Source organism: Sylvia atricapilla, chromosome 8 (assembly GCF_009819655.1).
Source record: "Sylvia atricapilla isolate bSylAtr1 chromosome 8, bSylAtr1.pri, whole genome shotgun sequence".
NCBI classification, from domain to species: Eukaryota; Metazoa; Chordata; class Aves; order Passeriformes; family Sylviidae; genus Sylvia; species Sylvia atricapilla.
Window position 1 is genome coordinate 31,699,898 of NC_089147.1, and position 26,496 is coordinate 31,726,393.

At 47.9% G+C, this 26,496-nt stretch overlaps 1 protein-coding gene across 3 annotated transcripts in view; it reads right to left on the reverse strand.

Annotated features, from left to right (window-relative positions):
• The window catches only part of A1CF (APOBEC1 complementation factor), a 503,111-nt gene continuing 476,615 nt past the window's right edge, over window positions 1-26,496 (reverse strand). For 2 of the 3 annotated variants that reach the window (XM_066324331.1, XM_066324330.1), the window contains exons 2-12: window positions 21,482-21,625; window positions 19,058-19,192; window positions 18,744-18,874; window positions 16,164-16,402; window positions 12,303-12,467; window positions 8,964-9,061; window positions 7,485-7,755; window positions 5,851-6,035; window positions 3,599-3,735; window positions 2,677-2,810; window positions 1-300 (exon numbers count right to left, since the gene is read on the reverse strand). In XM_066324331.1, coding sequence (XP_066180428.1) covers window positions 149-300; window positions 2,677-2,810; window positions 3,599-3,735; window positions 5,851-6,035; window positions 7,485-7,755; window positions 8,964-9,061; window positions 12,303-12,467; window positions 16,164-16,402; window positions 18,744-18,874; window positions 19,058-19,192; window positions 21,482-21,580 — 1,746 coding nt within the window. In that variant the 5' untranslated portion in view covers window positions 21,581-21,625 and the 3' untranslated portion in view covers window positions 1-148. Of the gene's footprint in view, window positions 301-2,676; window positions 2,811-3,598; window positions 3,736-5,850; window positions 6,060-7,484; window positions 7,756-8,963; window positions 9,062-12,302; window positions 12,468-16,163; window positions 16,403-18,743; window positions 18,875-19,057; window positions 19,193-21,481; window positions 21,626-26,496 lie in introns of all 3 variants that reach the window. The other variant, XM_066324332.1, reaches the window with a different exon arrangement.

The window sequence follows — 26,496 nt, forward strand, 5'->3', positions numbered from 1 at the left end:
TACAAAAGTAAAGACCTACAAGACCGAAACTCTGACTTAAATGAACGTTTAGCCCACAGATTAGCTTAAAATCATGAGGGTGCTGAATTACCAGACTGAGATTGTTTTTCTTTTCCTTTCTGCCTGTGCTGGGTTTGGGGGAATTTGGTTAAAAGGCTCCGTAGCCGTCGCTCCGTGCGGCGACAGCGAAGGCAGGATAGGCTTCATAGGTGGCATATGTGGCCAAATCCTGTCCCATTGTCACTGCTTGCTTGAGCTGAGTGGCTGTGACAGCAGCAGCTGCGTTGGCAATGGTGTATCCTGAAGGCAAAAAAGAAGGGAAAATCCTTGGATTAATGGAAATCCATCCCAAACTCACCATCGCCTGGTAGGGTTTGATGGTGCGACTTTCAGTGGGAATGACTTGGGCAGCAGTGAGTCTGTTGGTGGGAATCATGGAAATAAATTAAACAATTCACAGGAAAATAAAAGCATTTCCTCACCCATGATTTGCTAAATGTGGTGCTGGAAAAAACAACCCTCTCTGTTGAATATTTTTTCCTCAGGTTTTGATTATTTCTGAGCTAATGGTGCTCTGGACATGTTTCCCCCCTATATGGCACGAGGAGGGCAAGGAAATAACCTAAAAACAGGGGAAATTTGAGTCAGGTTCTTGGAGAAAATATAGCTCTGATCCCTTCACAGCCAAAATACAGACAGTTTGGGACAGCCATGGTAGGGAGACTCCCTCAATGGAACAGCATTGTAGACGGGATATTTTTGTTTCTTCCCATCGGTTTCTAATGGAAAATGTGGTTTCAACACTTCCAAATTTTCCATGGGAAGATGTAAGCCTTGCTATTTGAGAATGAATCACTGGGAAAACAGCATCATTTGGGGCTGATTCCTCTGAAGGCAAGGCATAGCAGCTTGTTAACCGAACCACAGCGTTTTGTTGTAAAAGAATCAGGAGTTAAGACAAAGCCTAAATTTGGGAAGAGCAGCTGGGGTATCCATTGGATCTGCTGGACCAGGCTCTGCTGCCAAAATACATCTCCCAGGATCCTGCCTGACCAGGTGGGCAATGAGATCAACTCAAGGTCAGCCAGAGCCAAGGTCCTGTTGGTGGGGGAATGGGAATATTGGGCGACAGGGAGTACACTCTGCCTCACCGGAGGTGTAACTCTGGGGAAAAACGTGACGAATTCCTTACAGTTTGAATATTGTGACTCTCCAGAGTATTTTCTTTGCACCAGCGAAGCCAAGTGCAACATCTCCAGCAGGAATTGAAAAATCTGGGACTTAAGGCACATCTGCCACCATCGGGAGAGAAATGAGCTGTGAGCTGGACACGGCCCAAGCTGAGCTGTAGTCCCTGACCAGGGACCTGGTGTATGCTGCAAGCAGCAACTTCAGTGCATGTCCATTTGCCAAGCTCCCAAGATAAATAAATAAGGGTGGATGAAAGAAAAGGAGAGATGCTAATTAAGCAGTAAGTGGGAGCTGGATTCAATAAAGAGCCCATTTGGTTTCCACACTGCGGAAGCTGCACAAGCCCAGACAAATTGATTTTTCTGTGGCTTTTGCGGACTCCTGTGGCAGGAAGCCGGATAGATGTTTTATTTATTTATTTTTAAATCCATCCTTGAGACACTCCAAACAACTCAGTAGTACTGACTAATGCGTTCCTCATGTGCAGCTTGGCACGTGGTGCTGCCTCTCCATCAGAACTACCGTCATGCTGGAGAGCACGGCAAATATAATTCCTGTGCTTCCCATGATTTCCAAGCTGTTTTGGCCAGTTGCAAGAGCTACTGAGTACGAGTTCTCAAACTGGGAGGAAAACCTTCCACGGGGGTGTGAGAGCTGGGATCGGATCCAAACTTTCATGGCAGCGTCATTTCTTTGGCAGATGAAATCCGAAGTGTTGGCTCACAAGGAGCTGGAGGTGCGGGGGGCAGATGGAGAGCCCATGAATTCGTCAGCCACGTGTCCTTGCAGGGAGGATGGTGTCCTCCATCCTGGTGACACCAGGGCCAGGGAGGGGGCTCATCCCAGATGTGGCACTGGGGACGCCAGCTTTGCGTCCTGCGTCGTTTCTAGGGCTCCCAGTTGAAGGAGGCATTCACAAACTGGGAGGAGTGGAAGGGACGTGTGGAGCTGGGATGGGCCTCTGGGTTTTGGGATTCCCTGCCTTGGACACTGCTCTGACCGCCCTGGACACAGTCCCAGCTGTGGCATTGACCTGAGGGGTCGGGGTTGGAGCAGAGCCCCCACCCCAGTGCCTCCAGCCTGAGTTTTTCTGGGGTGTGGACACAGACATTTGGACAGTCCTGGGATAGAGATAAAATCCTTTATATGCAATAAACTGCCACAGGCTGCCCAGAGAAGCTGTGGCTGTCCCTGGATGTGTCCAACACCAGGTTGGATGGGGCTTGGAGCAGCCTGGGATAGTGGAGGGTGTCCCTGCCCGTGGCAGGGGGTAGAATTCTGTGATCTTTAGGGTCCCTTCCAACCCCAAGCAGTCTGGAATTCCGCGATAAAGATGCCAGACACACAAGTAACACGAGCTGCTGTGGGGGAGCACAACCAGGCCAGTCCTTCGCGGCCAAAACCCGCTTCATCCTTCACACCCACAAGGCACCAGCAGGAAAAGCGACTCTCCAGAAGCCCTTTGCTGTAGAGACAGGCCCATACCTGGAAAGGCTGGTGCTGCAGGAGGCACCTCTGCCCCCTCCACGGGGATGCCCAGGGTCTGCAGGGTGTACTCAGCCGCGTAGGTCTTGGCCTCGTCGATGTAGGCGCTGAGCTTGGGCGGTGTGAAGGGGTGTCTGTGAGGACAGCACAAAGTTAGCTGGGTTTGCCTTCCCCAGGGCTTTCCTGCGAGATGCTGCGATCCACTTAGAGCTGGCACCATCCCACACAGCAAATGGAAGCACTGCTTCCCCGTGCTGGTGCATTAACAGAGCTGCTCTCCTCCGAGTGCTCCGGTTCCTCGCCGAGGTTATCGACCCTGGCTCTCACGCTGGACACGACGTCCCTGCACAGTCTGTTGTGCTTTTTCCATCAAAAGAAAAACCCTGCTGTGGTTTTTTTTTTTTTTTTTCTTTACAATACCCAGTCTGGGTTTTTCTTTACAACACACGGCAAACAGAATTATAACCATTTTGGTCAGAAATGGTTACAAGCGTATTTGGAGCTAAAATATCAGCGTGTTCCTTCAAACTCCCTTCATTTCCCCACCAGGGCTATCGTTTGCTTTCTTTTTGCACAAAGAAAAGCACCCTTCTGCCTGATTATGTCTGGCTTTCTGTAATGTTTGCATCAGCAGGGACAGCACCAAGCACGGCAGACAGCACTTAATTATAATCTGTGGATTTTTTCTGCCTATATTTTTTTAAAAAAATATTTATATATTTAACTATATAAACATACATCACACATAAACATGCATTTAATAAATATTCTAAAAGATACTTGATAAATATTTGTTTTAAATAAAAGGAAACTGAGACCTGTGTGCTCGGGAGTTTGAGGATAGCTGTTAGGTAAAATGTAAAAAAATAGAAAAATTAAAAAATACAGCCTAAGCCTCAGAAACCTTCCACTAATGACGTACATGGTGGGGTTCTGGCTGGCAAGGGCAGGGATGGTGATTTTGTAGAGGAAGAGCTGTCTTTGATCCTGGCCGATGGCAGAGTGGAGCTGGTACACAGGTTGGCCCCAGTTGTTTTTCTGGCAGATTTCTTCCAAGATCTAGAGAAAAGAAAAGGAAAAAAAGAAAAGAAAAAAAAGAAAAAAAAAAGAAAAATAAAAGGAATATTTGTGCTGGGGTTAATTGCTGTGCAGGAACCTCCTCACCTAGCTCCAGCCCCTGTGCTGAGCAGCTGCCTTCCCTCAAAGGGTTTTCAGGCAGTGCTGGCAGCTCCCTAAAAGCTTAGCTAAAAATACAAAATAAATGGCAGCTTGGATACTGCATCCACCCTGAAGTGTAAGACTCATCTGAATGCTTTAAACTTTAAGATCTGTTTAATTCCTGAAATTATTCCCCGTTCAGTTGGGCATCTGAGTCCTTTTGCTGATTAGATTATTTCAGTGTGGTTTTCTTTGAATTCTCCTCAGAATCTCTGTCTTGTGGACTTCTGTTTCAGAGGACTAAAGAAACTCGGGTTGCATTCATCTTCTCTGCTCCGCTGCCTCCCTGGCTTAGTGGGTTACAGAGCACGAGAAGTCCAAATAGGCTTCTCTTTAAAAAGAAAAAAGGTTGTGTTTCCATCCAATTAATTCCGCAGGCTTCAGCAGGCAATTGCAGCTTTTGAAATGCTGAACCACGTTGCCCTCAGCCTTGGCACAGCTGATCCCCTGGTAATTGGGAATAGCTGTCCAGAAACACTCCTGCTTTGACTTGGGATTCGAGGGTTTTTAACCCACTGGCTGTTTGCCGTTGCTGGATTTGGTCACCCTCCATTAAATCAGGTTGCTCCGACCTGGCCTTGAGCATTTCCAGGGATGGGGCAGCCCCAGCTTCTCTGAAAAGCCTATATCAGAGTCTCACCCTCATCACAGCCAAGAATTTCCTCCCAAAATCCCATCTATCCCTGCCCCCTGGCACTGGGAAGCCATTCCCTGTGTCCTGTCACTCCAGGCCCTTGTAAAGTCTCTCTCCTCCTTTTTTTGCAGCCCCTTCAGGCACTGGAAGACCACCATTAGGTCACCCCAAAATCTTGCTGTGGTCTACCTCATTTACAGCTTTACATTTGAATGGATTTAAAGCCAAAAAGTAAAATTTAGACCTCACTGCTGCTTTTAATTTTGCCACCACAGCTCCAGCTAAAATTTAGTGTCTTGCGGTGTAAAATGCTTCATTACATAGTTCAGTTCTCAATTACAGTAGCTCACTTCTTCACTGTGGCAACAGTTTGTTCCCTGCTGTCTCAACCCTTTTATGTGTCAGTTTTATGAAAACTAATTTCACCTGCCCTAAGGCCCTGCAGAACCATTCCAGGGATTTCACACCTCTAGTGGAATGTGGCCTTGTTCATGGCATGAGTTGGTACTAGGTGAGCTTTAAGGTCCCTTCCAACCCAGACCGTTCTCTGATTCTGTGATTTGCTGACAAAATAGAGAAAGGGGACTTTTGCAGGAGGGAAAAAATCCCACTGTCCAGTTTTCTGGGAGAAAACAAGGATGCTTTTATAAACTTTGGCAAACTGGACGCTGTGGCAATTGATGGGTTAAAAGGTAAAGACATGCTTCAAAATTCAGGGTGAAGTTGGTTTCTCGTATTGCTCCACACAATATAAGGGGAAAAGAGCTACTGTCAGAGCTGGACATTCAGAAACTCAGGGAATTTGTTCTGGATTTCTCCTCAGCCCTCGTCCATCCACCTGCATCAGAACACACAACCAAACCAAAATCCCCCTGAGCCGGCAGAGTTTCTGAGTTTCTGTGCCAGGCTGGGTTATGTCAACGCTTCTTTCACCACAAATGATTTAAAAATGTGCATTATTTTTCCGTACACGTGCCTTGTCCCCTGGTGAAGCCTCAGGTGATCAATTTTATGTATCAAACCCATCATGGCTGGGAATTCCTTGGCCTGCAGTGCCTTTGTGGTGTGACAGCCAGAACTGGATTAAGGCATTTATGACAACTCTCCCCTGGCGCTCATGATGATCTTAAAGGTCTCCTCCAACCCCAACCATTCCACGACCCCATGAGATTGGGCAAGGCAGGTGGCTATTGCAAGATGCAGCTGGTACCGCTGGCTTTTTAATGTCTTTTGAGACACAAGAATGGGTTTATTTGCCAGACTCAGCGCTGTTTTCCCAACACAACCCTCGGGGACACGGATGCTCCTTTTGAGGCACGTACCTGAGGGGCGAGTTTGATCCCTTGGGGCTTCAGCGCGACGTGGTTCATGGGGGTGAGCTCCATGCCTGGCAGGAGGTCGTAGAGCTTTTCCTCTCCCCTCTTGTCTCCCTTGAGGTGGTATCCGCGGCCCAGGCTCGGGAACGCCAGGTAGCCGCGCCCTCCCAGGCCTCGGACGCCCGCAGCCCCTACAGGTACATTCATGTAAATTTCTAGGAATGTAAGAAGGCATTAAACCGAATCAAATCACGGGAAAAAAAAATGACCCTGATTCTCGCTGAAATGGAAAAGTTAGCCCCGCTTGCTGGGAGGATTGGGAAGGAGGTGCCGTGACCTGGGATGACACAGGTGTGACACTGACACCCTTTCTTGGACAGGTGAGGGGTTTTTGGGGGAAAAAACCTGCTTCTTCCTGCCCATTTCCCATCTCCTCTGGTCAGTTTTGATTTCAGGACAGCTTTTTACCCAGCTTTGTAGCCGGAAGGAAGAGAGGGGACAGCTGGCATCTTTTTGTCACCCACCAGTGTAACATTGTGTAATTTCACCTCGAAGAATTCACAGCTTACACAATTTCATCCCTATATGAACAAAACCCCTTTTTGGTTCTGCCCCACTGCACTTCCATTTTTTCTCAGGGAACCCTGCTTGGGAGTCTGGGGAGACCATGAGGCAGGAGACAGGTGGGGAGTTATCACAGCTGCTCCTTTTCTAATGCAACCTTTAGAGGACCTGGTTCACCCATGTGGAGAAAAACTCGAGGAACTAGGGCTATTCCTGCTGCCCTGTCTCCTTCCTGGTGAAGGGACAAAAATTGGCCATCAGGATCCTTGCCAGGTGTACCAGGGTGCCACACAGGGTCCCAGGCTGCTGTGGGACTTGGCTTGGGGACATAAGGCATCATCTTTGCAAGGAAGATCGTATGACTGAGTTATGTCTTTGCTAGCCCCACACTTATGTCTGAACTGACCAAACAGTGTCTGTACTGACATTTAATTTGGGGGTACCTGGGTGTGAGGAGTTGATTTGGCTCCAGGCAGGGTTGCCCAAGAGTTATCAGAAATACTTTCTTTTATTTGTAGATTGAATTGATTGAATTAATTGAATTCATTATCAACAAGTTAACAATCCCCCAAAGGAGTCCTCTCCCTCCCAGAGCACAGAATGGCTTGCCAGATCCCCTACCCTGCACCAGGGGAATGTAGCTTCCTTGGAAAACTCCATGGCTTTGGGTCAGAAAACACCATGACTGGTAAAATTTCTCCCTGCAACTTTCAAAGCAAAGAGGAAACACAGTGGTGGTGGTGGTGGCGGCTGGCTGTGGGAGCCAGCTCTGAAGGGGGAAAGGAAAAGCGTTTTCTTTGGTCTTCCCTGCTTGGGCAGGGCAAAGAGGGCAAAACCAGGACAATTTGTGGATAATTTACACTGGACTCAGGGCAATCTAGAAGTGCCTTCCAGGAAAACAGTTGATTTTTTTTCCAGCTGGAAGATTGCCCTTGGGAAAGACAGAGCATAAGCCCTTTCTGAGCAGGATGGAGGAGCTGGGGCAAAGCCAACATCACCAACACCACACTGGTGCTGGTGTCTGGGCAGCAGCTGCCCAATCCCTGAAGGGGATGCTGGGGCACGAGGGGAATTACCTCGGACGGAGGGGGGCCGGAGGATGCTCCTGTTGCCGAGCCCCTTGGCGGCAGGGAAGTGCAGGTTGGGGATGGCCGCGTAGGCCTGGGGCGCGTAGAAGACCGGGGTGCCCAGGTAGGCGGTGGCAGGGTCGTAGAGGTGGCCCAGGGTGTAGGTGTAGTCCCCCTGCAGCGCCGGGGCCCTGCCGCCCGTGCCGCGCGTGTACCTCACGTAGCTGTCCTTGTCCACTGGCTTGGCCAACGTCACCTCGATCGGGGACCCGTCCAGGACCTTCGTGGAGGGAAGAGAGCACGGGAGGAGCACAGTGGTCGGAGTGCTTGGTGGGAATCCCACCTATGGAGGAAATGCCCCCACCTCCTGATGGGATGGGAAGATGGAGGGAACCACCCCCAAAAAAGCCCTGGTGGAAATCCTACCTATAGAATAGGAACTGCCCTCATGTCCCAATGGGAATGGGAAGATGGAGGAAGCCACTCCAAAAAAGCCCGGATGGAAATCCCACCTATGGAGGAACTGTCTTGATGGGATGGGAAGATGGAGGAAACCACCCCAGAGAAGCCTTGCTGGAAATCCTACCTATGGAATAGGAATTGCCCCCACATCCCAGTGGGAATGGGGAGATGGAGGAAACTGCCCCAAGAAAGCCCTGATGGAAATCCCTCCTATGGAGGAACTGCCCCCACTTCCTGATGGGATGGGAAGATGGAGGAAACCATCCCCAAAAACCCCTGAATCCCCCTCACACAGAGGGGAAGGTGGCTCTGGCTGGGTGAAGGTTTAATCTGAGAGTGCCCAGCCCTGGCCCCAGCTGGGAGAGGCTCCTTCAGCAAAGCCTCCAAAAGGCCTCACTTCCCATGCAAAGCAGCTCGTAATCCGGTGAGATTCTGTGTGCTCCCATGGAGAACAGCAGGGGCACTAAAAATAGGAGCGGGGTTAACACCTCTTTGGGAACAGCTCCGGCTTTACAGTGAATTACATGCAGTGCAAGAAGGGCTAAATTCAGCAGCCTCCTCGCAAATCCGCGTCTGAATTTGGAGCAGATGTTTGGGCTGACCTCGTTTGTCCCAGTTTGCCATTCACGCGCTGCCCTGCCTGTGTTTTTGTTGGCAGTCTGGAACAAGGATGTGAGTGTGAGCCAGAGGGGATCGTAACCCCTCCTTTCCTAGTTCTTCTTTCAGCTTTTCCTTTTTTTTTTTTTTTTTTTTTTTTTTTTTTTTTTTTTTTTTTTTTTTTTTTTTTTTTTTTGTCTGAGCAGTGAGCTAGAGCCGGGCAAACACTTAGCACAAACACAAGGAGCCAAAATGAATAGTTTGTGTACAGCAGAGCTGCTGAAAAACAAATTCAGGAGTATAAAAGCAACCAGCAAAGAGAAAATTGGGATAACACCTCCAGGAGGGTTTTGGAGCTAATAAAGCAGGTGGCTTTGTATAATATACTGCACCCTAAGCCCCAGGAGTTAACATTTACAGCAGCTTTACCTTCCCATTCAAGGTTTTCATGGCCTCCACTGCGTGTTCTCTTTTATTAAAGTGCACAAAGGCGTAGTCTCTAATTTTCTTTACTCTCTCCACTGCACCTGTGGAAAACATTGGAATATTAATGGGAAGTGGGGATTAGTCAGAAAACAGAGATCTGGAAGAGTGGTTGTCAGGTTACGAGCCCCTGGAGAGCAAAGGCTGAGCAAGGGTAGAAGAACAAGAGGTCAGCGTCCCCTCACCTCTTTGGATGTGTATTCCACAGGAAAATCAATATATAGTGGTTGTAGCATTCCAAGGCAAACTAGGAGGTTTTGGCATCAGACACCAGTAAAATTCCCATTAAACTGGAGAGGTTTTCTCCTGTCCAAATTTTTCTGTTGGACACTACCTTTGGTCTTGTGTCTCCCTTCTGTGACAGACCACGCACCAACTGTGGGAACATTCCCATGCGATCCCCTGCTTCTGTACATGCATTGGAGGCAGCTTCAGGAAAGTGGATGCTTTTGCCATAAAGACAAGGAAGTTTTTCTCCTTGACAGCCAGCTCAGGATGTTCAGGAAGAATGAACAGCCGGCCCTGCCCTGGACAAAGCAGCCCAGGGAACTGGGATGGGCTAGGACTGATGGGGCAGCAGGTGTCTCCCAAAGGAACAGCCTCTCCCTAGGAAACAGCCTTTCCCGTCCCAGTGGGGCTTCCCTGGATGCCCCAATTCACCTGGACATGGCCCCAGTCAGGCTCTGCAGCTGAGAGTTGGCCCTCCTGGGATCGGGCTTGGGCTAGAGCATCTTTCTTCCAGCCTGAATCTTTCTAACATCCAATTTATCCAAAGTAATTCAAATGTAAATGACTTCTTTTTCTTCTTTTCTAAGTCCATCCCCCACCATTTTCCCTTTCCCTAGCAGCTGCTTTGCTACCAGAAAGTCATACTCTGCACTGAGGAGTCTGTCTCCCAAATAACCCCACCAGTCCTGCTCCCCACAGCCACAGCCTTCAGCCATTTCTTTAATTCCTCATCTTCTCTGCTCCTGTGGCTTGGGAAGCACAACATCAGCCAGCCCAGCCTCCTTAAAACCCCCCAAATATCCTTAGGAAACATGGCTAAGGGATTGCTGAGCAACTCTTCTGTTGGCTTCTTGCCTCCTAAAGCTAAACAGGTGCACAGGGAAATGTCATATTGCCACAAAAAAAGCACTTATTTAGAAAAATGCAGGAGGAAACAAATTTCTTTGCTGTTCAGGGGGAGTCATTAGGAGCTGCAAAGGGCTAAATGAGCCTGTCCCAGCCTACAACCCAAGCAGGCTGCAAATTTTGGAATGACACAGGGATGGCAAAGTAGCACTTTGTGTCCTTCTGGGACAGAGGATGATTTTCTGAGCCTGAATTTATGGGAGTTATATGCTGATGCTTTGTTTACAAATGGAAGCTTTAATAAACTCACTGTGTTTTGAATATCCCCCTTCTGCCTCCTGGAGAGCATTCCAGGACACCAATCCTGAGCCAAAAAAACTCTGCTCTTTCCTGCTTCTGCCTGTGCTGGGCCAAGCAGTGTGATACCACTTGTGGGTCAGCTCCATGGAGAGCCCATCCACGGGACATTAGAGAGGGAGCATTGTCCCTCCAGCACATTGGGACAGGACAATCCTCCTGCTGGGAACTCTGCCAGCCTCGGGATTGGGATTCCTGGGGAGCAAGGGCAGGGCTTTTCAGAGGGACAGCTCTACCGGGGTCATCAGGCTGGGAATTTGGCTCAGATTTAAAGGGTGCTACTTGTACTGTATCCCAACTTGACGAGCTCAAGCAGCATGCCTGGTCCTGTCTGTGGAGCCCTCAGAGATGTGGTAATTGCTGTGTCATGGGGAACTCTGGATCATTTTTTATTGGATGACTTGTTGATGTCAAAACAGCTTCTTAATGCCCGGGATCCAAGGTAGTTTCAGCTAAGTAGTGCTGAAACGCGGCTCAGTGAGTGAGGCAGAGAACCACGGCAGGGCAATAAACCATTTCAGATCCTTGATGCCTTTTTTGATTTCACTATAACTTAAACTGCGTTTTCTCTCCCCAAAAGTGGAAGTTTTGCTGCTCTCATGCACCCATTCCTGATTTTAGCCACCAAAATAAAAGCTGTTTATTAAAAACAAAAATAAAATTCCAACATGAACGCTGAAACAATTAAAGGAAAACAAAACCTGATGAAGAACTTCTGCCGTTATAGTAGGAAACTTCTTACTTAGGAGCAAAGCAGATGACTGCTACCAAAGGGTCAAAAGGCCACAAATGTGTTTCTGGGGAGTGTGAGCTTGTTCAAAGGTTGGGAGCAAAACTGGGTAAATAAAAGAAGGAAACAGTTCAGAGAGTGGGATAACATAAATTTAACTCAGGGGTTAAACAGGGTCTGCAACAGCTCGATGGATGGTGGCTAAAAGTACCACAGAGCCAGAAATGGTGGAAGGACACAAGGAAAAACTGTGAAGACCTTTGCATTGCAGCCTAGTCCAGAAAAAGGCGTGCACAGAGCAGAAATGAGAAGTTAGTGGAAGAAAAATGAAGCTCCACAGCATATTTTAAAATATTAATAGAAGGAAGCTAACAGGAGTGAGATGAAAGGAGATTTCACATTGCCAAGCATCAGTTCCTAATGCCTAATGGATTGTGTGGCTTGCAGAGCTTCAGAAATGGGTTATTTTTACTTCGTTGGTTTTGGGTGGAATTTCCTAAAGCTGGAGCAACTCAGAAGTAAAATCTGCTTTGAAAGGCAGCAGGATTTTTATTCCCAATTAATCTCCTGGCTTTTTTTGAAAAATCTCACCCTAAGTGCATGTAAGATATGCCACAAAGGAATATTGAACTAAATGGAAAGCACTAATTATTCACCAATTTACACGAGGACTGGGGGGATGTATGAAAATGAGTTCAGAACTTAGATAGATCAGATAAAACAGATTTGTATTAAATCACTCTATTTTTATCACCATCCCTTGCCACAGAAGAATGCTGAAGTCACCCAGCTGCTTCACCAACTCCTTTTAAGAAATACTAAATTATTCCAAAGCATTTTGATGACACAGGGCATCCCCATGCAGCATTTTGGGTCTCTTCCAGCTGCCACTCATCCTCCTTTGTGGTGGCTGTGTAGCTGGGAATCCAGCAGCCCTTAATGGGATGGCATTTTGGGTGAAAGCCTTCAGCCTCATGACAATTTTTGTGGAATTGTCGACTGGAACACTTCACAGCACAAAAACAGCTGTTTTTTTATCTCTTGTGGCATTTTAGGAATGCAGAAGCATTTCCATTTGCAGCAGTTTGTTTAGGAGGCAGAGCACCAGTGTGGGTTCCTCCTACCTGGTTTGATGCTGTTGAACTCCTTCTCTATGGTCTCCTCAGTGGTTGAGAGCATGAGGTTCCTCACGTAGAGGATTTTCACTGAGGACATGGTGTCCTCATCCACCTCCACCTCCGGCTCTGCCCAGTCCACGGCGATGGGGTGTCCCCACAGCTGGATCCTTCCTTTAAGGGAACGGGCACGGTCAGTGCTGGGGGGCTTGGCCTCCTCCCACCCCTGCTCATGCTCTATTTCACAGCAGAACAGCCCAAATTCGACAAACACGACCCCCCCCAAAAGGCCTTCCTAGCTCAAAGCACTGCTGGTGTGTCAGCTCCCTTCCAAGAGCAGGTGGTCACACTCGGAATGGTCTCCTGCAGATACCTTTGGAGCCTCCAGAACTGAAAGAAGTGAAAATAGGGAATAATTCACTTTAAACCTGCGCTTCCTGCAGCGCTCCCTAAAGGGAAATGTTTCAATGCACGTATAAAAATCCCTTCTGGCTGGCAAAGTTTCATTCCCTCGATATCAGAACAGGGATCCTGAAGTCCCAGCGGGATGGAATGAAACAGCAAAAGCAAGGATATCTCTGTGTGTGTTCGAATCTGTTTGTGTGAAGCTGCAGCAGAAGGAAGGAGGGACACAAAAAGGTCCTGATGCATAAAACAGGCTATGGGTGTGGGGGATAAACCCAGGGGCTCTGTGTATGCGGGGCTGAGCTGCTGAGGGGCAGGGAACTAAAAAAAAGAGCAAATAAATCTGAATGCAGATGATGCAGTTGAGTCGGAGTCCTCACTCCTCGAGGCTCAGCTCCACCTCCAAAGGCACCTGATGTGTGAGACTTCCACTGAACTCCAGGGGAATTTTCAGAAGTCCATATTTCTTTCTGTCTGCATGCATGGGTATTACCAAGGCTGACATTTTAGATTTATCATTTCAGTTTGGTTGAGTGGGATTTATGGTTCTATTGGGCTTACAGAAAATTCTATTGAATCGTTTCAGAGGTGTTAAATCAGTCAATTTATTAAGGACTGCCAGTGTTGATTAGATATTGTTAAGAATAATAAACCATGATAAGATATTGTTATGAATAATAAACCAAATAATCAACCAAGTTGTTGAGCCAGTCTGAGGTTGAGATTGGCAAGGGGGTTTATTCTGTCAGGATTCAACCCTTGGAATCCTTTAATTTTTCCTTCCTCACCCTTTTGCCTCCCTGGTCTCCACATGAATCATTCTAGATTGTTTTAACCTGATATTTCTTTGTCTGCTTCATCTGTATAGTAAGTAATAGAGTGGCTTTTACCATCAAACCCTGTCTTGGCTTCAAAAATTTATATTAAACCTACTTTTGCCCAGACCTTGCTGGTGATTCTTTAAGTGACCTAAAGTACACATTTGCAGCCGAGAGGACAAAGAAAATCCTGCAAAACATTCTTTGCCAGATCTAAAAAGGAATCTCTGCTTGGACAACCTATTTAAGAAGGGGTGGAGGCTCCAAAATGAGAGGGTGAGGGTAGAATTTGGAGGCTTATTGGAAGTGTAAACGATCCAACTGAATGGGAAGGTGCTGTTCCCTTGGAATCCCTCATGAATGAGCTGGGGTTTGTGGAGCCAGGCTGAGGTGCTCTCCAGCTTTCAGCACTGCACAGATCTGAGCTTTCAGCAAGCAGAGATAAAGGCAGGGCTGCTCATGGTTCTGCGCCCCTTTCTGCACTGCTGTTTTCAGTTCAAGGGTGGAAATGATGAACCAGTTGTCTTGCAGCAAGGAGTCAAGCTGAAAACCAGTCCATCTCCACCCACTTGTTTAGCCAGAGACAGGACAAAAATTTAGCTTTTTTATAAAACCTCTCCATTTTTGAGCATTTTCCCTACTGAGCTCCCTCAAAGAGCCACGAGGTTCGGTTTGCAGGAAGCATCTGATAATGATATTCAATCTCTCATCAGCTGGAGACACATTCAGCTCTGGCTTTAAATTTTTTTCCAGTTCCTGCCGTATGCTTGAGACTTCAGAAGACTCTGTCTCCTGCTCAGGCCTTTGGAATTCCCTAAATTGTTTACTGAGATGTCCCTAAACTGGAGATCCCTCATGCATTGCACGTGTCTGCTCAGGCCTCTGAGTTCCTTCCATCTGTCTCGCTGTCTTTGCTCAGGATTTCAAGTTCTCTGCCTGCTCCTGCCTTCCTTTTCCACATAAAACCCATGGGAAATTCATGCTGAAGGATAGAATGTGCTCCCACCACCAGGGAGATGCTTAAACTGAAGAAGAAAATGCAGAAGAAAAGGAAAAAATGTCAGTGTGACATATCTCCCAATAGAAAAGCAAATTCAGGGCTCGAAATCACGCTCATTTTTCACACAATAAGAAAAAAAAAAGAATTTAATTGATGCAGGGTATTTCTTGTATAAAACAGGTAAAAAAAAGGCTGGTGGTTATCAACAAAGCTCAAACCCCAAGGTTTGTTGGATGCTTTCACCAGCCAGTGAGCTGTGTTCAACAAAGCAGTGCAGGAGCATAAGGAAGCAAGAGAAAAATTGGTGAATTTTAATTCACTTAATGTTAAGTGACTTCTCCACTCAATACCTCCTAAACCTCTCTCTTCTTCACAATGGTCTTTGGCTGTCTCAGTGCTGATTTTTTATATATTTACTCTAAAGCAATTCCTCATTCCAAGGAAGAAACTTCTTCCTCATGAATGAGGAAATAATTTCCAGTTTTTTGGCCAACGCATGAAATTTCAGTCCATGCTCCAGCCTGAATCTGCTCTGTGATGCTTTCCTGAGTGATTCTCCCTGAGAGGCCATAAATGAGTCTCCATTTCATGTTTAACCCAAGACAAGCACATCCCACAGCAGAGCTGCGTGGATGGACACAGCTAAATCCATCTGGCTGGATTTTTAATAAACCCAAGCTCCTGAAGGACGACCATGGATCACCAGTATGGTGCTGCAGCGGGAGGTGCAGCTGAAGTGCAAAACTACTCTAGAGGAGTCTTTGGAACCAGGGAAGGAAGAGGAGGAGGTAGAGGTGGATGAAGACTGATCCCTAAGACCTTCCAACCTCTGCTACAAATGACATCTTCAAGACCTCTATGTGCCTTGAGCTGCTCAAAGCAACACACAAGCCTTTTTTTTAAATTAAAAAAACCATACATCTCACTCCCCATGGGGTCCTGGGGGACCTCCTGGCTCTGGGTGTCTCCAGCAGAAAACTTCTCTCTGAGGGCAGAGAACCCAGTCATGTTCATTTCCTTGGATTCCTGGGTGCCCTGGAGATGTTGTCACCACAGCATGAGGTGACCCCTAATTAGTAATGCCTTAATGAAGGGATGGGACCACTAGAAGGCTAATAATGATTTTTTACTCAGATAAACATCGACCTCAAGGGCCGTGGGGATTTTAGACGAGTAAGAAGTTGGCCACAGCTCAAAAGTAGTCACAGGTTTCATTGTTATGAAGCACTATACAACCTTCTGGTCCAATGGAAAGCTGCCACAGAGGTGATTTGGTTTTTCTCACCTATCACTTTTGCTTAATTCTGCCACACTGCGTCTACTTTTTACCCAATAGCCTGTTACTTCATGTACATACATATGTTTCTATTGTAACATCTAAACTCTAGCTTACTCTATAAAATCATATGACTACACTTTAAAGCCCTTTACCATCTTACCCAATACAGTTGTTTACTTAAGACATACTCTTACTTGCAGCTACAGGAACATAAGTTCATAATTTTCCTGCTTAAGGTCTGTGCACCTTTATTATTACACCAATCCAAGCTTCTCCCCAAATCAAACCCTTCCATGCCTGTGGAAGTCTCTATCTTTCCGTTTCCCACAACCCCTGAGCTGAAGCCACCCCTCCCCATCCCTGCTGACCTGGGAGCAGCTTCCTCCTGGCCATGGCTGCAGCCCTGTGGCTCTCATACTCCACGAAGGCAAAGCCCCTGTTTTTGGTTTTGTCGGCTGCACTGGGGTAGACGATGACGTCCACAACGCCGTCCGTGACCTTCTTCATCTCTGCCAGGATTTCCTCCCTCTTCTTGGTCTTGGGGATGCCCCCCACGAACAGGCGGCAGTTGTCCACACTGGCACAGACCCCCAGGAGCCTCCCATTCCTGGAACAACAGAGCAGGTCAGGAGTCAGGAGCCATGGGAGGGGAAGGTGAAAGCTGAGCCCCTCTTCTGTCCCAAAGCACAAGGCCACGAAACATGGGGCTTCAGTGTCAGCTGTTCTTTGGGATACCCCAGTGGCTGTTCTTTGGGATGTCCCAGTGGCTGTTCTTTGGGATGTCCCAGTGTCTATTCTTTGGGATGCCCCAGTGTCTGTTCTTTGGGATATCCCAGTGGCTATTCTTTGGGATAGCCCAGTGGCTGTTCTTTGGGATACCCCAGTGGCTGTTCTTTGGAATATCCCAGTGGCTGTTCTTTGGGATACCCCAGTGGCTGTTCTTTGGGATATCCCAGTGTCTGTTCTTTGGGATGTCCCAGTGGCTGTTCTTTGGGATACCCCAGTGGCAGTTCTTTGGGATGCCCCAGTGGCTGTTCTTTGGGATGCCCCAGTGTCTGTTCTTTGGGATATCCCAGTGTCTGTTCTTTGGAATGTCCCAGTGGCTGTTCTTTGGGATACCCCAGTGGCTGTTCTTTGGGATGTCCCAGTGGCTGTTCTTTGGGATACCCCAGTGGCTGTTCTTTGGGATGTCCCAGTGTCTGTTCTTTGGGATATCCCAGTGTCTGTTCTTTGGGATACCCCAGTGTCTGTTCTTTGGAATGTCCCAGTGGCTGTTCTTTGGGATACCCCAGTGTCTGTTCTTTGGGATACCCCAGTGTCTGTTCTTTGGGATGTCCCAGTGGCTGTTCTTTGGGATACCCCAGTGGCTGTTCTTTGGGATATCCCAGTGGCTGTTCTTTGGGATGTCCCAGTGTCTGTTCTTTGGGATGTCCCAGTGGCTGTTCTTTGGGATGCCCCAGTGTCTGTTCTTTGGGATACCCCAGTGGCTGTTCTTTGGAATACCCCAGTGGCTGTTCTTTGGGATGTCCCAGTGGCTGTTCTTTGGGATACCCCAGTGGCTGTTCTTTGGGATGTCCCAGTGGCTGTTCTTTGGGATACCCCAGTGTCTGTTCTTTGGGATGTCCCAGTGGCTGTTCTTTGGGATACCCCAGTGTCTGTTCTTTGGGATACCCCAGTGGCTGTTCTTTGGAATACCCCAGTGGCTGTTCTTTGGGATGTCCCAGTGGCCTTGCTCAGTGCAAAAGCTGACACTCTGCTAAGCCTCGCATCAGTCAGGCAGCGTGGCTGAAATGAAGGGTTTGACGGAGAAGCCAAAGCCAAATTTTGCTTTTCTTGCTTGAGATTCCCCCTTTCGTTGCCACCAGGCAACTGCCCCCACAGCCCAGGTCCCTGTGTTTTCACCAGGGGCCGGTGGCTTCCCACTCACCTCATGACTGAGGTTTTGGGGGAAGAAAATCCCTTGTCGTGGAGAGGCACCATTTGAGGACTCACCAATGCCAAATTTTGTACAGACCCCAAAATAAAAACTTCCTCTGTTCACTTCTTTGGGGTCAAAGTATTTCTTACAGGCCCAGAGAAGTGCAAAACTGCTTTAGAGGAGTCATTGGAACCAGGGAAGGAAGAGGAGGACATGCAGGTGGATGAAGTCTGATCCTTAAGACCTTCCAACCTCTGCTACAAATGACATCTCCAAGACCCCTGTGTGCCTTGATCTGCTCAAAGAAGTACACAATCTATTTTTTTTAAAAAATTAAAAAAGCCATACAGTTGCCAGCATGATTTATCCCAAAAGGTTTTTAAGCAAAGGCATGAACTCACCCCCACTCTGAACTGGCAAAAAACATTTAGTGTGGTTGAAATCCAACCAACACGTATTGATGGGCCCATCTGTTGTTGATTTCTGGGTGTTTTGTTCCCAATTTTTAGTCACAAACACGAGGGCTTTTTCTGTTCCTTTCTATTAGGAAATGTCACTGTTTTGCCAATTGGTTTCCATCCTATTTCACCATTTTTTGCAATAGCTCCATCTCCCAGAACACATCTGCACAATCTGTCACGAGGGAGACTGTGAATAGAATAAATCAACAACAAACAACCTGAAGCGAACATAATAAACAGCGCTGGTTAGGGGAAAGTTAATTTGAGCCAAAGCAGGATATTTTTTCCCAATGTTCTGATAGAATTTTTATTTTCATTTTTATTTTTATTTTCATTTTTATTTTTATTTTTAATTTTATTTTTATTTTTTTGGTGAGGAAGAAATTTCCTGTGAAAGACGTTGGCTTTAATGAGCAGTGACTGCACAGGGAGACAGGAGGAGATCTCCCCTCAAAACACAGGGATCTAAATAACTATGCTCTGGGCTGCCAGGAAAAATATCCCTTGCATCCCAAAGTAGACTGACAAATACGATTTAGTGTTGCTTTGAAGGTGTTTGCCCCCCTTACCTGATTTCATAATTATTGAGCGTCTTTATTGCATTCTTGGCCTCCTGCTTATTGGAGAAGGTCACAAAAGCGTAGCCCCTGTTGTTGCCATTGAAGTCCATCATCATCCTCATCTCATAGATTTTGCCAATCTGCCAGGGGAGGGAGATTTGTCAGCAAGGTGGGAGTGGTTAAAGAAGACTGGGATTTTGAAACCCACCCAGTTCCAGTTCCACGGGCAGGGACACTTTGCATTGACCAGGCTGCTCCTGCCCAACCCGGCCTTGGAACCAGCTCTGACCATCAGTAAGGGATCAGCTGCCATCAAGCCTCACCTTTTCACAGAGGGGGATAAGTTCATCCTCGAAGAGGTCTCGGGGCAGTTTCCCAATGAAGATCTCACAGCCCCTCTCTGGTGGAGGGCCATCCCAGCCGGGTGGTGGTCCCCCATATTTCCTCTGCCCATTTTCCTGCCATGGAGGAGAAGAAAAGAAAGGTTCACCTATCGATTTTTAAACACGGATCAAACCAACCCTGGTCTCTGGGAATGACCCTTGAGGCAGACCCCTTCCTGCCCTTCAGTTCCTCATGGATTCAGCAGGGATAATGCAGCGTCCCGCTGCCAAGGCTGGGATACTTCTGAAGTCCAAGTGCAGACAGTCAGGGAACTCCCTGGAAAATGGAAATCCTCCTGGCTCTGGAAGGGGAATCTGTGGCTGTGTGTTAGTTGTGGGCTGGGTGATGGAACACTTGCAAAATTTACAACTTGTTTGGATTTTCATACAGTCTGAGGATGACACCTGCCCACTCGGGAGATCCTCCTGGCAGAGAGCAAATCTTGGCCCCAAACAATATTCCAAGACGTGGAGTATTGTCTTTTTGGTCCTTTTTTGCTATATGAGTGTGTCTTTGTTTTCCTCCCCTATTTTTAATAATCCTTCCTTCCTTCCTTCCTTCCTTCCTTCCTTCCTTCCTTCCTTCCTTCCTTCCTTCCTTCCTTCCTTCCTTCCTTCCTTCCTTCCTTCCTTCCTTCCTTCCTTCCTTCCTTCCTTCCTTCCTTCCTTCCTTCCTTCCTTCCTTCCTTCCTTCCTTCCTTCCTTCTCATGTCTGCCCTTCCCTCTTCCTACAGTGATTCCCTACTCCCAGAGGAGCTGAGACTCCAGTAATTTTTCCATTTTTGGCTCCCTGACCATTTCTTTAGTCACTTCCCGTTCTGGGATTATTCCAGGAAAGCAAATGCCTTGTACAGCTGATTTAAGAGGAACGCAAACAGAGATCCTTATGAGAAAACAGGAATTTACCAAAACTCTTTCAGTTTTCTCGAGCCTAGAACAGGTCCTGAATTATCCATTCTCACTCCTGTTTTTCCAATGTTTTCAGCAGTGATGGAGTCCTGGGGACATTTGATTTTATGTCTGAGCTGGTGTGTGAGGGGGCACAGCAAGAAATAAACCCTTCCCTCAATTTGCAGTGGCTTTGTTTGTGGTTGGAAGGCAGCACCTCAAGAAACCCTTCTTGACAAGGTGCCTGGAGGGACAGTGGGACATCAGCCACTGCCCAAAGATGAACAACCCAGGTGTCCACTGGGGAAGAAGATGTTTGGCTGCACCCACAGACAGGATAGAAGAATGATCCCTAAAGTACAGAGAAATTAGGAGAGGGAGGAAAAGAGAAAAAGAGAAAATAGCAAAGCTGGAATGGAAAAGGAAAGGAGAGAGAAGAGCAAGATGCTGAAGTGTGTGGTGGATTGGGGGCTGAAATCTGTGCTTTAGGAGTCAGCTTTGCCAGATGTCACAGCAGGAAAAGCTGAACACCAGGATAATTCCAAGGCCAGGTTGGAAAGGGCTCAGATTAACCTGGGCCAGTGGAAGGTGTCCCTACCCATGGCATGGGGCTGGAACAAGATGGAATTTAAGGAACCTCCCAAACCCTATGATTCCAAGAAAGCCACAGTAAATCTAAAGACATATCAAAGTCCTTTATGGGTCAGGTACAGCAGAAAGGCTCCTGCAGGGCACCAAACACAGTTGCTGGCCTGCTCCTGGAATGTGCTTTTTCCCCAGGAATCTCCGGTTGTGCTTGGGGCTGTTGTGCCCTCTAGTGCCATGCAAAACAAAGCAAAGTTCACGGCCTCCACCTGCCTAAAATCCAGTGTTTGCTGCAGTTCCTTCTTCCAGGATGCAAGGGTGGTCATGGCAGTGCCCAGAGCTTTCCGAGGCTGAGCTCGCTTGGGTTGTGGTAGTCAAGAAAGGCTTCCTCAGGTGGGTTTGAGGGTCATGCCCAGGCTCCACCTGCCCTAACCACGAGAGGTTTGGATCTTGGACACCTTGGAGTCTAAACTGGGAGCAAACCCTGGAGGAGGTGAGGCACCTGCCTCCCATGGACCTGTGCAAGGACCTGCACAAAAGTCCACATGCTGGACTTCCCACCTCATCCCTCTTCTGAAACTTTGCTCTGTGGGTTTTCTTTGCTTTTGAGACACCACTCCCCACCCCTTTCCCAACATTATAGCAGTGCTCAGGGCTGTCCTTCCCCCACCTTTACTGTGATTTCCCATCAAGCAAGGAATTCCTTGAGGAATAAGATCCTGCTTTGTGAAAGACAACGTAGCGATGGCCAGCACAGATGTGAGAGAGAAACAGAGCGGAAAGGAACGAGCAAGGAGTGATTCAGGAGCATGGATTCGCTGCTCACGCCCCCAGTGAAGCTTCAGGATGAAGCTGGGCACTACACAAAAGGGTGGGACCGTGAATTCCTACCTGGATCAAATTATATCCTGTTCGCTGAATTAAGGCACGGAGGGCGGCTTCTTTCTGTGTGCCGGTCAATCCATCCCCGGATTTGTGATTTGATTCCATTGGGAGTGATTATCAGCAAAAAATCAGGTTAATTAGGGGTGCTCACTGCAATCAAATTTAAGATAAATTAAATCAATTAATACGGCTGGGAGGAGAAAGTCCACCCTCCTGAGAAAGCTTACAGGGTCGCTCTTCCTAAATCAGTTATTTTGGAGATAAAACCAAAAGAGAACAGCAGAGACCATGGAAAAAGCAGAAATATCCCCCTGCTGAATGGAAATAAATAGCAGTTAAACCCACAGTCAGATCCTGGGGAGATACAGAGGGAATTTGTAGCCTCTTGGTGGTGTCTGAGGAGGAAAAAAATATGTAAGTGCCCAATCCTGCACTGAGTACACAACAACGAGTCCTTCAGGTCTTGTGTGATGCTGACACAGAGAAGGCAACCTTGTACCAGCCATGTCCAGCACCCTGTGAGAAACAGGACCTAGCTCCATATTTGGCCTGTTTTTATTTTAGAAAATAAAGAACACGGGAGAACTTCAGATCTCAGCTCAGCTCGGGGCTGGAACAACCTTGGGTTCAGACATGCTGATTCAGAGCTGCAGTTTTAGGTCATGGCTGATTCAAGATGTTTTTGCTGGGTTTGGGCTCAAAACACCATAAAACTGGGCTACATCCTGGGAAAAGGATATTTACAGCATGGATTCATTACTGGTGATCCCTTGTTTTTTCCTGACTGCTGAGCTTTGAGCTTGTCCAAAATCCATTTATGTGCTCTGGGCATAAAAACAGGGTCTGTAGGTGTAGTTCCCCCCTCAGGTCCTTGAAGCCAGAGCTGGGGGCCAGTGGGACCAACGACTCCACGCAGGAAAATGTTAAATTGTGTCATCCAACGTGGTTGTTATTGCCTAAAATTGCATTTTATGGTAGAAAGGTGGAGGCAAGGAAAGGGGCTGCCTTCCAGACTTGCCTGGAGAGCAAACAGGGCCAAAAGGGGCTGGGAGGGGTGGACTGGGGGTGAGGGGGATGAGGCACCCTGGGGTGGGATGGTGGTGGAGATGCTGGGCAGAAGGGAAACCCAGAGCAGTGGGAAGGTGGAAGGAAGGTGGATTGCTGTGCCTGCACCCTGAGCTACTGCCAGATTTTTGGGAGGAGCCCTTAAACAATCCCCCTGCACAGCAGTCCCCTGGTGCACACAGGGTGAGGACTGCAGGTAAAGAAATGCAGGTAAAGAAGTGCAATCTATGTGGTCACAGATGATTTTCTAAGCGTGTCATGATTCTGCAGAAATAACAGAAAAACCTTTTCCAGTCCCCAGCTTTTAAGACCAACCCCTTTTTATCAGCTGTTTCTGGGGCTCACTGAGGGAGGAGCCAAGGCTTGGGGCAGCCCACTTGGTCTTTGGCCATTACCTGCCCTGTGCTCCTGTGTGCCCTGGAGGTCTTAAACAGCCGTTTTCAATTTAAAATGGATTATTCCCAGCACTAAAAATGGGGCACGAGCCCGGATGTTTGGAGGGTTTCATTCTCGTGTCACTTGGGCTCTACCACACCAAGGTCCAGAGGCTGTGACTCAGACAGAGGCACCTCTGTAATGCCAGATTTTGGAGCTATTTAATGCAGAGTTTGATGAGGCTCCTCTGACTTTATTTGATTTTATTTCCCCACGCTCCCAGGTTTTTCAGTGTTTTAATTACTACCAACATGCTGGGACATGGATTATCCAATGCAACAGCACTCTCCTGTCTCTGATTCCCAAATGAGTGTTTTCTGCAGCAGCTGGAGCCCAGCTCCTGGTTTGTTTTGCCCTTCTGAGGGCAGTGACAGAACCCTGTGGATGTTTGTGGTGTCTGTGCCTTCAGCAGGCACGGGGCAGGATGAGCACACTGCTGTACAAAAACCACTTGGAGCCTTTCCCAGGCTGCTTCGGAGAGAGAAAGTGAGCGTTCAAAAAAACCCAAAACGACGAACAACCTGGTTAAAATCCAGATTGGTTTAGCACCTTCCCCTGCCTGGGCAGAGACACCCCATAGATCCATCCTACAGGGGAAAGCTCTGTCGCACTGCAGATCTGGCCCTTTATATTCTGCTTTTGGAGCATCCTGGTTTCATCAGGGAACTGAGGGATCAGATTGCATCTCTCGGTGGGTGGGTAGGTCTCTCTCAGCTCTTAGAGCTGGGCTGCTGCCGGGCAGGATGCCTGCAGCATCCTGGCTTTGGATGCACTGGCACGAGGATCCTTTAAGGCCACACATCCTCTCCTGCAGGGAGGAGGGATTTCCAGGAAGGTCTCTCTCCCTCCCGGGGATGATTCCACGCTGAGCAGTGAGCACAAGCCTCAGGGCTGGCGGATGGATGGGAACAGAGCATCTCCCTGGCTGATGCCTTTCCAGAGGCAGCAATATCCCTCTCTGCCTTCTGCCTTATTAGATAAGACAGCCGAGCTCCTCTGGGCTCTCCTGGTAAGGCACCCTGCAAAGATTTCAGGCTGTGGACCAGCATGTCTAGACACTGGTGCACTCCAGGGTATGCTGAAGCAATCCACTCGGAGTTGGGAAGCAAGAGCATCCAAGGTTGCAGTGAAGTATTAATCACAGCCCGCTGCAAAACCCGGGATCTGGTAATAAAGATCTGGCTTAAATCTGTGCCTGGTTCTCCCACACATTCCTGCCTTTGGAGAAAACCCAGCCTGACCCCTGGAAACAACCCTGCCCCACGGAAGAGGTGCAGGATGCCCATCCTCAGGGATGCCCTGGCTCATCTGGAGCTGTGCAGCTGGTTCTGCTGGAAGTGGGGTCCAGCTGGAGACCCCCGCCCCAGGGTAGCACCAGCCCCTGCAAGCCCCCAGTCCCAGTTCCAGAGGAATCTGCAAGCCCCCATTCCAAAGGAGGCTCAGACTGGACTGCACCCTCGGGGCTGCACACACAGCCCCACGAACCACCCCGGCACGGTTTGGTAGCCCCACTCCGAGCAGTCAGTTCACACCTATTAATTACCAGCCCCAGCGTCATCCACAGGTCATTTATAAGCTAAAAAGCCTTCCCCCATCAGTGGGGCTTCTCTGGGATGGGAACAACAAACCCCTCTTTGCTTTGACGTATAAATCCCAACACAACTAACCCCAAGCCCAGGAAAACAGGTTTTCCACCCTTCAGTTTTCCAAGCATTTCTTCCCTCCCTCCTTCCTTCCTGCCTCCCTCGAGCCAAGGGCATCTAAAGACTTTTTTGGACAGGGTGCATCTCATGGGATCACAGAATCACTTGAGCTGGAAAAGTCCTCTCAGGCCATCGAGTCCAGCCATTAACCCACCACCAAACCACATCCCCAGGTGCCACATCCATGTGTCCATCAGTGCATCCCAGTTGATTTCCAGGATACAAATCACAGGGGGGATGTTTTGTTCCTGAAACTCGTGGAATTCTGGCCCTTTCTCCTTACTGCAGGCACCAGCCCCAGTCCTTGCAGTAGTGCCAGTGTGCTGGGATATTATTTTTACTTTAAGGGAGGAGAATTCCTGTCACCCAGAGGAAACACGGTGTTTCCTTTCTCCTTACTTTCTCTCCTTCTTTGTTCCCTGAGCCAGGAATCAATTATCAAATCCACCTTCACAGGGGGAAAACCCCCCTTCTGTGGCAGCTGATGGAAACTGTGAATGACTGCAGCAAATTCAGGCAGTGCTTTCAGCACTGCTTTAAAAAAGAACCAACCCAGCCACTCTTAATAGAAATAGTGGTTCTGGAATTCAACCAGTTTCAGAGATTTGCCCTTAAAATGGATTATCATTAAGAAGGGCCACCACGTGAAAAAGGAAACAAAAACAAAAACAAAAACAAAAAAAACCACAAAAAAAAAAAAAGGAGAGGGGGAAGTTGCATTTTGTTCAGAGGTTTAAATTGAAATTAACACCTTTGGAAGTTCAAACTATCAACGTTTCCTATTTCATCCTCATTTGCGATGACATTTCGACAATAGCACCAACCTCTCATGGTCACAGGGTCAAGAACAGGAAGGTTCTGCTTTTACCTTATATCAAACTGTCACTGGATCTGGTTTTCCTCCCTCCACTTACATTTATTTTTGGTTTCTGCTGAAGTGCCAAGGCAAGAAAAGGTCCTTTTATACCTTGTGAGCTCACATCAACAAGAAACAAACCTACTATGATACCACCTCTCCATGACTGCTTCTACACAAGGCTTCCTCACACCTACTACAGCACATCCTCTGGCTTTGCCCCGTCCATCCAGGAGCAAGATGAATCCAGAAGCTTTTACCTCCCAAAGACTGTGGAAAATTTGGCTTCACTTTTGGGTTATTTGGAAAAGGAGGAATCTTTTTCCTCAGCCAAGAGATGTCTCCCATGCTGGGACTTTTGCTGAGGGCATATTTGAGGGCAGAGCCTGCCCCTGTGTGCAGCCTTTTGGGGAAAGCTGCTTCCCAGTTCCATGAAGGAGATAAACAAACCCATGTTTAACACACAGGATCAATACTGTGCTGACCCACTTGGACACATCTAATTATGGCCTTTTTATTTTTTTTTCTTTTTGGTATCCCCTCAGTGCAGCTGCTCCTCCTGAAGAACACCAACCTTTGGAAAGACTGGAAAATGATATCCACTCTTTCCCCCAACAACCCAAATAGGTCACTAGAGAAACTATTTTCTTCTAGGTTATCAATGCTTTGGGGATTTTTCTCCCCCTCTCTCCAGGCTCCAAGCAATATATATTCCTTTCTGTACATCCATAAACACCAAGCATGCTCCGTTTTTCTTCCCCAAAACTGGAAGCCTGGTGAGCTGCCCCAGCTCCTGAGGGACGGAGTCCGATTGAGCAACGCAGCACGAGCCTTTCATCCCTTGGCTCCCCAGGGTGGGAGGTTATTTTCCAGCTCTGGTGGCTCCACACCAAGTGGGAACTCACAGACATTTGCAGGGGAACAGGGCAAACTCGGAGCTGCATGAAGGCGCTGCAGCTCAT